This window comes from Motacilla alba, chromosome 21 (assembly GCF_015832195.1).
Source record: "Motacilla alba alba isolate MOTALB_02 chromosome 21, Motacilla_alba_V1.0_pri, whole genome shotgun sequence".
In the NCBI taxonomy this organism is placed as follows: domain Eukaryota; kingdom Metazoa; phylum Chordata; class Aves; order Passeriformes; family Motacillidae; genus Motacilla; species Motacilla alba.
Genome location: NC_052036.1, coordinates 4,383,823 through 4,393,170, shown reverse-complemented (window position 1 = coordinate 4,393,170; position 9,348 = coordinate 4,383,823). Strand labels below are relative to the sequence as shown.

Here is a 9,348-nt window from a genome sequence, read left to right as displayed (position 1 = left end):
TTGTGTGTTCTGTACATTGTGTGTGTGTGTTGTAAACATGGTATGTGTGTGTTGTGTACATTGTGTGTGGTTTTTATGTGGTTTGTGTGCTTTGTACAATGTGTGTGTGTTGTAAATGTTGTGTGTGTGTTGTGTATGCTTGGTGTGCGTGTGTGTTGTGTACATTGTGAGTGTGTTTTTTACATTGTGTGTGTTGTAAATGTGTGTGTGTTGCATATGCTCTGTGTGTGTGTTGTGTACACTCTGTGTGTGTGTTGTATATGTTGTTTTCTACATTGTGTACGTTGTGTGTGTTGTGTACATTGTGTGTGTTGTGTACACTCTGTGTGTATGCTGTGTATGTTGTTTTCTGTGTTGAGTACACTCTGTGTGTGTTGTGTACATTGTGAGTGTGTTTTACATTGTGTGTGTGTTGTCTAGTCTGTGTGTGTTGTGTACATTGTGTGTGTTGTGTATGCTCTGTGTGTGTTGTGTATGTTGTTTTCTACATTGTGTACACTCTGTGTGTTGTGTACACTGTGTGTGTGTGTTGTGTACACTGTGTGTGTGTTGTGTACACTGTGTGTGTGTTGTGTGTACACTCTGTGTGTGTGTGTTGTGTACTCTGTGTGTGTGTTGTGTGTACACTCTGTGTGTGTGTTGTGTACACTCCGTGTGTGTGTGTTGTGTACACTTTGTGTGTGTGTTGTGTGTACACTCTGTGTGTGTGTGTTGTGTACTCTGTGTGTGTGTTGTGTACACTGTGTGTGTGTTGTGTGTACACTCTGTGTGTGTGTGTGTTGTGTACACTCTGTGTGTGTGTGTTGTGTGTACACTCTGTGTGTGTGTGTTGTGTACACTCTGGGTGTGTGTGTTGTGTACACTCTGTGTGTGTGTGTTGTGTGTACACTGTGTGTGTGTGTTGTGTACACTCTGTGTGTGTGTGTTGTGTACACTCTGTGTGTTGTGTGTACACTCTGTGTGTGTGTGTTGTGTACACTCTGTGTGTGTTGTGTGTACACTCTGTGTGTGTGTGTTGTGTACACTCTGGGTGTGTGTGTTGTGTACACTCCGTGTGTGTGTGTTGTGTGTACACTCTGTGTGTGTGTGTGTTGTGTACACTCCGTGTGTGTGTGTTGTGTGTACACTCTGTGTGTGTGTGTGTTGTGTACACTCTGTGTGTGTGTTGTGTACACTGTGTGTGTGTGTGTTGTGTACACTTTGTGTGTGTGTGTGTTGTGTACACTCCGTGTGTGTGTGTTGTGTGTACACTCTGTGTGTGTGTGTGTTGTGTACACTCTGTGTGTGTGTTGTGTACACTGTGTGTGTGTGTGTTGTGTACACTTTGTGTGTGTGTTGTGTGTACACTCCGTGTGTGTGTGTTGTGTACACTCCGTGTGTGTGTGTTGTGTGTACACTCTGTGTGTGTGTGTGTTGTGTACACTCTGTGTGTGTGTGTTGTGTGTACACTCTGTGTGTGTGTGTTGTGTACACTGTGTGTGTGTGTTGTGTACACTGTGTGTGTGTGTTGTGTACACTCTGTGTGTGTGTGTGTGTACACTGTGTGTGTGTGTTGTGTACACTCTGTGTGTGTTGTGTACACTCTGTGTGTGTGGTGTGTACACTGTGTGTGTGTGTTGTGTGTACACTCTGTGTGTGTGTGTTGTGTACACTCCGTGTGTGTGTGTGTACTCCTGCATGGTTGGCCCTTCCCAAGGTTTGTGATCCATCAGCAGATGCTGCTCCATGGGCATCCCAGCCCCGTGCAGGCTTCCAGCAAAGCCACCAACCACGGAGTCCATCAGCACATCCAGCCACGGGCTCCCTCGGGCAGTCTGAGGTGGGATTTGCCAGTGTGATGCTGGTATCAGTGTAATCCTGGAATGGTTGGGTTGGAGCAGATCTCAGAAGTCATCGAGTCCAGCTACTGGCCAGCACTGCTGTGTCCACCCCTGGGCCATGTCCCACTTGTGGCTCAGCAGAGGCTAGCTTGAGGCAGCACCAGCTTTGAGAGGAGTCCAGGTGACCAAAACAAAGGCAGAGTAGAGATGCTTGCCCAAAACCACCCAACAGTTTCTCTCGTTAATTATTATTCCCCATTGCATTTCCTAATTTCTGTTGTTTTGTTCAGGGGCAGGGAGTGACAGATCTAAAGTGAATGCCTTCAGACTGGCAGAGGTTTGCAGAGAAGCTCTACTTTGCTAAATCTGCTGCTTCCACCTTGAAATGAAGCATGATGAAATCTTGCACTACTTGTGAGGCCAAGCTGGGGTTTGGTGGTGCCAAGTGTGGCTTTTTCCCTTTTTTTTCTGCTGTAAAAGGGTGTGGGAGCCTAGGACCAAGGAATATTGATGGAGAAGCACTGATGGGTGACAGCATCCACTGGACAGCAATGCTTATCCCCTTGCCTGAGGTTGCAAGACCTGTGTGTGTGTGTGTGTGTGTGTGCATGATATTAAATAAAAACAAGTAAAATGGAGGCAGAAAGGTTCTTTGGGAGCTTGGCAGGTGGCAGGGCCCCTGTGGGGTTTGGGATGCACATTCCCACGTGTGTCCCCAGCTGATGGGATCGCTGTGGCCACGCCAGCACGGAGCTGTGTTGTGCTGCCAGGATAGTTGCTTGGAAAAAGGAGAGGAAAAAAACCCTAAACTAAACAAAGCCAACAGGAAAAACTCACCCAGGCAGGCAGCAGCATGGCCAAGGTTTCCAAGGCTACTGCAGCCACACTGCCAGCGGGGACACGGCCGCTTTTGGTTTGGGGTCATTTTGTGCAATTCCAGTGCACTCATGGCTGAGGCACTCGTGGCTCAGGTTGTGTCGGGTGCGAGGTTGTTGAATGAGAAGTTGGTTCCTTGGTTCAAGCCTTGCAGGTGAGGGGGCCGGGCAAGGTGAGCGTTTCCAAAGCACTCAGGGTGTTTCCAGCTGGAATCCTGCCCCAGGACCATCGGGAGCCACAGAGGGACCGACATCGTCCTGCAGGCGGGGCCGAGGCAGCTGAGCGTCCTAAAACGGGAGGGGGATGGAGGGGAGGGAAGGGGATGTGCTGGGGCCCTCCGTGCAAAGAGTGGAGGTACCGGTTTGTGCTGGGATTGACGGCCAGAAAAGGGACTTGGCAAGGCAGGGATGAACCTGGAGCCACCTCCAGCAGCGTCCCCTGCCTGTCCCTCGCCTGCTCCCAGTCTGCAGGGGTAGCAGATCGCCATGCCTCCCTGGAATTCTCCGTCTCAGACAACAGCTTCACTCTTCAGGAGTTCATCTCCCCCCACGGCACCTGTGTCAACAGCTGCCAGGTCAGGGTGAGGCTGGGGACATCCTGAGTGTCCTGCGAGCCAGAGCTGGATGGGGCTGCCCAGGGAGGGCTGGGGATGCCCGGGGGAAGGTGGCTGGGTGCTGCTGCCCAGGGAAAGGTGCCCAGGAGAGGTGGGTGGGTGCTGCTCCCCAGGGAAGGCTCCAGAAGCAGGAACTCGCTCCCAGCTCGTCTGGGCAATCCTCGGGAAAGGCAAACGTAAAGGGAAGGGAAACGTAAAGCTGGAGCTCCCTCTGCTGAAGAAACTCGGGCAGTTCGGTAGGGAAAAGGAAAAGCACGGGACAGAGATGCATTGGCAAAGGTAGATCTGGAAAATGACCTTTCCCTCTATTTGCATTTTATGTTTCCTCCCAATCCATTTACTAAGAGGAAAGTTGGGGTTTAGATCAAACCTAGAGCAATTGAAAAGTTCCAGTATTATTTTTGTCATTTTGGCTCTTGAAGAATCCAAGATGCTGTCTAGGCAAAGCTAGATTGTGCTGGAGCAGTGAGCAGCTGGATTCCCAAGGGCAGGTGAGCACAGGATCGGGTCTGCACCGGGATGCAGAGCCTATCCATGGGGTGCCTTTTCCTCACCCTGAGATCCTCCTTCGAGGGGCAGCTTTGAAGCCTGACCCTGCTGCCTGCAGGGAGGGAACCACCTCGCTGTGAAGTGTCTGACGAGGGGAGGGATCCCTGCTCTGAGTCTGAGAGCAGGTGCTGTGCAGAGGAGCACAACTTTTTGTATTTGCAGGGAACATCCTGATGAAGGCAGGAATGATGCATCTGACTCCGTGTTCTCAGAAGCTAATTTATTACTTTATTATATTAAAGAATACTATACTAAAGAATACAGAAAGGATACTTACAGAAAGCTAAAAAGATAATAATGAAAACTCATTACTCTTTCCTGAGTCCCAACACAGCTTGGCACCAATTGACCAATGAGGAAAACAACTCACAGCAGAATCCACTGAAACAATCACCTGTGGGTGAACAATCTCCAAACACATTCCACATCAGCACAACACAGGAGAAGCAAATGAGATAAGAATTGTTTTCCTTTTCTCTGAGGCTTCTCAGCTTCCCAGGAGAAAAATCCTGGGCGAAGGGATTTTTCCAGAGAATGTGAATGCCACAGTGCTGTGCAGAGGAGCACACACAGCTGGGAATCACACCCTGCCTGCCCAGACAGGGCCTCTGTCAGGTTTTTGTGCCATCCTGCTGGGAGCCAGTGCTGTGGGCAGCAGCAGGAGCAAAGCAGCAGGGCTGGGATGTGCCCTGGCAGAAGGGAAGGTGCTGGAGGTGCAGGAGCCTGCACTGGGGCCTGGGGCTCTGTTAACAGCCAGGGGTTGAAGGACACACACCCAGGTCCAGCCCCGCTGGCAGATGTTTAATGCAGCCCTTGTCACTGAGACCTTGGTGGTGGCTTGTCCCCACTGTCCTGGAAAGCTGTGCTCATCAGGAGAGCAGCACAGTGCCCTAATTCCCAGTCTGAATGGGAAGGCAGAAGGTCAGTGAGGCTCACTGGGGTGAATGGGAGAAACAGTGGGGCAGGAGCCTGTGTGAGCCAGGAGAGCTGTGAAAGGAGTGCTGCTGGGTGGTGCAGATGATGTGCAGAATTAGGGCAGTCAGATGGAGAGGGGAAAGCTCAAAAAGCAGAAAACCACAATAATTTCCTTCTGTTTCAGCAAAGAGTCTGGATACCCTGATTGAAATCTGATCCTTGGACAATGGGAATGGGAAAGGACTAAAACTGTGCTTCCACTGAGATCTGTGCCTGGCTTTTGTGCAGCACAGTGAGAGTGAATCCAGGGCTAAAATCCTTCCTAAAATCTTGCAGATAACTTGGTGCTTTCCCATCTTAAATGTCCTGTTCCCCCTTGGAACATCACACAGGGTGGAGTGGGCAGCTCCAGGTGGTTGCAGAGCCCTGGACTCCTGCATCTCCTCTGTGCCTGCCCTTGCTGCAGGGGCAGCTTCCCCCTGGCTCCCTGGGCAGTGGGGCCCCCAGAGCCCCTGGCCACGTGCCCCATCTGCTGCTGCCAAGGCGACCTGCGAGTGCCCGGGACAGGAGCACAGCCAGAGCCACCTCTCTGGACACCAGTGCCACCTCCAGCAGGACCTCTGCGGTGAGGCCAGGTACTCCATGATGCCAAACCCAGCCATTTGTGTCCTGGTGTCCTCACAGAGCCACTCGGTGTTGAGTGGAGTTGGTTGGAGCAGAAAAGTGACGAGTCTTGAGCAACTGGGTGTGAGTCACTGTCCCCTGGAGCTGATCAAAATCCACTTGTGCTCCTGGGTGGCATTTGGGTCAGGGGAGAAATGAGCTGTGACATCCCAAGGGGAATGCTGTTGCTCTTGCAGAGGGACATTTCCTCTTCCTTTTTCCTGGTGTGGGACCCAGAAGGGCCATGACTGACTTTATCTGCACCACTGACTCCTGTGCCTGTTCCTGACTCCTGTGTAAAGGGGATTTTTTCCTCCTTTGAAGTGGCTGCCTTGAGTGAAAGCACTTAAAAATAGATCTGTATGTGATGCACCTCTGGAAATGAAGTATGTGACAGAGCAGGGCAGAGGGGAGGGTTTGGGCTGCAGAATGTGACATTTGCCATGGATGTTGTGCCTGGTGCACAGTGCTGTGCTTTTCCTGCTGTGGGATTGGGATTTTTGAGCTGCCGTAAGCAGCACAAAGTCAGCAGAGAGGTGCCAAAGTGCAGAGTGGAGGCAGCACTGTGCAGTCCCAGTGCTGAACTGGAAACCTCAGTGAGGGCAAAGGGAGGCACACACCCCCAGGGTAGCAGGAACTCCTCTTTTTGGGAACAGCCCAAAGGATCCCATGCCCTAATGGCAGTGAGCAGCGCTGTTCCCATGTGGAAGACAAAAAGCAGAGCTTTCTGGGGGCTGGCCAGTGCTGAAAAACAAGGGCAGCCTCTCTCTGCTGTGTCTCTGCTGCTTTGAGGCTATTTTGGTTCCCAGAGGTGAATTAACTCTCTCTTCTGTGCAGACTGTTTGCAGTCTAAGTATTTTATTTTTTTTTTTTTTGGTTTCTCTGCTGGTTGTGAAGGGAGCTCATGCCCTGAACAGTGGCCATAGAGCAGTTTTGGGCCAAGGGGAAAGGGTGCTGCAGGGAGCATTTCTGCCTGCAGCCACATCTCATGCTGATGATTTGCTTTCTCCCAGTCTCAGGCAGCTTCTCAGGTGATGGTGCAAGCAGTGTGGGGAGAGCCCCTTCCCTGGGCCCGCAAGGTGGATCTGCTCCTGCAGGGGAAGGTAATGCTGGGAAGGGAGAGGGGGAGGGAGGAGCCGGCCCTGGTCCTTGGAGGAGCAGCTGAATCCTGCCAAGTGTCTGTGTCCCACCAGGAGTCCCAGCAGGGTGTGGGGGCTGCCACCAGAGGGGTGGATGGGGACAGCGGGTGGCTGGAGGATGTGCCAAGGTCCCCTGCTGATGGCCTTGAGTCGGTGCCCCTGGGCAGGGGTCTGGAGCTCCTGTGGCTGCAGAGTGACCACTGGAACCTGGCTCTGCCAGCAGGGTGAGGAGCTGCTGCAGCTGGAGAAGGAAAAACCTCTCTGGCTTGGAAACAGAGTCACAGGGGAAGGATGTGGTGATGAGAGACCTACAGGAGGAGATGGCAGCCATGGCAAAGAAGCTGGCCCAGGCAGCAGCGAGGAACGAGGCTGAGCTGACCCAGAAGCTGCTCACCTTCAACCCAGAGCTGGGAGCCCAAACGGAGGAGATCAAAGCCCTGAGGGAACAGGGATAGACACCAAGCAGGGAAAACGCCTCTCAGGTACAGGTGTGTTTGTGGGGTAACGCCAGGTTTGGGCAGGAGAGGTTGCGTGTCTGAAATCAAGGGAAATGAGATGGGGTTTTTTCCTTCCCTCTTTCCTTCTCTCCTTCCTTCTCCTTCATCAGAAACAGCCACAGCACATGTAAGGTGGTGTTATTTGAAGAGATGATTGCTGGTTGAAGGTGCTGAAGAGCGATTCCCCCCAGAGCAGGAGCTGGAGGTGCCAGAGTTCCCTCTCCCAAGGGGCTGCAGCAGAGGCAGCGATGGATCGGGAGCATGGCTCAGTCTGGGTTTTGCAGATGAACACTCTGCAGAAAGGCTTGAGCCAGGTTTCAGCCAGAGCAGCAGAGAAAAAAAAAAAAACAAAGAGGGATCATGAGAAAGGCACTTATATTCTTAAATCCTGTGTATGATACAGCAGATACGATAAAGTACCGTTGTCAATAAATATAAAAACGGCAATCTCTGCAGTTTCAGTGTTTTACACACACGCACCCCGTCCCTGGGGGTTTTCAGGCACTTTGGGGCCGCACCCTCGCTTTTTGGGGAGCCCGTGCTGCCCGCCCCGCAGCGCTGCGGCACATTGGGGTGCCAATGACGTCATCCCCGCCAGACTCCAACTCCCGGCAGCCGCCGCGCGGGCCCCGCCATGCGCTTCCTGCCCTTACGTCATCTCTGCGCGCCGCGCGCGGGCCGTGCCGCCGCCATGGTGCAGCTCGGTGAGTGCGGCGGGCCCGGAGCGGCCCCGCTCGGCCCGGCCCGGCCCGGCCGTGACCGCCCCGCGCTTTCCCCGCAGGGAGCCGCCTCCTGAGGGCCCGCGGCGGCCACGTCGTCATCCGCTTCGCGCTCGGGGGCTGCACCAACCGGCCGTTCTTCCGCATCGTGGCGGCCAACAGCCGGCGCGCCCGCGACGGGAAGTACCTGGAGCAGCTCGGCTGCCTGGACCCGCTGCCCAACGCGCACGGCGAGAAGGTGGCGGGGCTCAACCTGGAGCGGCTGCGCTACTGGCTGGGCTGCGGCGCGCAGCTCTCCCGGCCCGCCGAGAAGCTCCTGGGTAGGCCTGGGGCGGGCGCCAGGGGCGGGGGCGGGGGGCCCGGGCTCGTTCCCGCTCTCACCGCGTCTCACCGGGCAGGGCTGGCGGGGTTCCTGCCGCTCCACCCCATGACGGTGACCGGCGCCGAGAGGCTGCGCCGGCGGCGACAGCGCGAGCAGCAGCCAGAGGCTGCCCCTGCGGACGGCTCGGCCGAGCCCGGCACCGGCACCGCGCCCTGACACCGCCCGGCCGGGAGCGTCCCGAGCGGCCCGGAACCGCTCCGGGCACGGGACCGCTCCGGCACGGGACTGCACCGGCCCGGGTGTGCTCCCGCTCCGGCCCGCCCGGGCCCGAGGACTCTCCTGCGCTGTCAGTGCGTGTGACCCCATTAAAATGTTACCTCTGCACCGTCCATCTGCTGCTTTCTCCAGACTCCTCTCAGCCGGGGTTCACTGTGCCACGCGCGGTGCATAGAAGAGGCTGTGCTGCTCCGATGCAGCTCCAGGAGGGAGCTCCCCAGGCATCCCTTGGCTCCAGGTGCTCTGGCACATCCTGTGCCTGTGGCCTGCTCCACTTGTCAGAGCTGTGACTCCTGGCTGTGATTTACTGTGACAGAGCAGTCCGGTGGTTCAGGGCAGGCCTGGCACAGATAGATGCAAATAGAAGTGCAGCTGCTTTTCTGTTTATTTTCTCCAGAGAGGTTCTGGGGCTGTTTGTTCATTTAAAAGCAAAAGAGAAAGATTGCAGTCTCATGTAAAGAGGGACTGGGGGAGTGAGTTACAAGTCCTTGACCCTGTTCCAAGAGACAAGAAACCCACCAAAGTCTCTCCTACCTCAGATGGACCCCTAAGCTTTTTGGGGTTTCCTTTGTGCAACACTTCAATGATTCTGCAAATGTCAGGCAAAGAGAAGTTTCCAGTGTAGCATCTCAGTGAAGCTGTTAGGGTAACCAACCTCTGGGGGAGGGAGAACACATTAGGAAAGCTACCTTTTACACATATTCTTTTTTTAATAAAGTGTATCCCCTGTAGGGTGCAAGATGCTTAATTACTCATTTGTAGAAAATAAATAGTCTAGAGAACACTTAAATACTTCCCAATATACCTTATATATGCTTAGATACATATTATATTTATATATATAAATTTTATTCTATTTTATTCTTGAAAAGATGTATTTTTCCAACCATAGAACAGCAGAAGTTCTGAAATCATGAGGTCTGTCTGAGTGACACAGCAGAGGCTCAGTGAGCTGCAGA

General features: G+C 53.6%; 1 protein-coding gene across 1 annotated transcript; it reads left to right on the top strand.

The window, feature by feature from the left end:
• Positions 1-7,707: 7,707 nt before the first annotated feature.
• Positions 7,708-9,333, top strand: MRPS16 (mitochondrial ribosomal protein S16). The gene is made up of 3 exons (XM_038159792.1): positions 7,708-7,776; positions 7,854-8,111; positions 8,190-9,333. Exons 1-3 carry the CDS (start codon positions 7,764-7,766, stop codon positions 8,327-8,329), a joined length of 411 nt encoding a protein of 136 aa, XP_038015720.1. The 5' UTR covers positions 7,708-7,763; the 3' UTR covers positions 8,330-9,333.
• Positions 9,334-9,348: the final 15 nt, after the last annotated feature.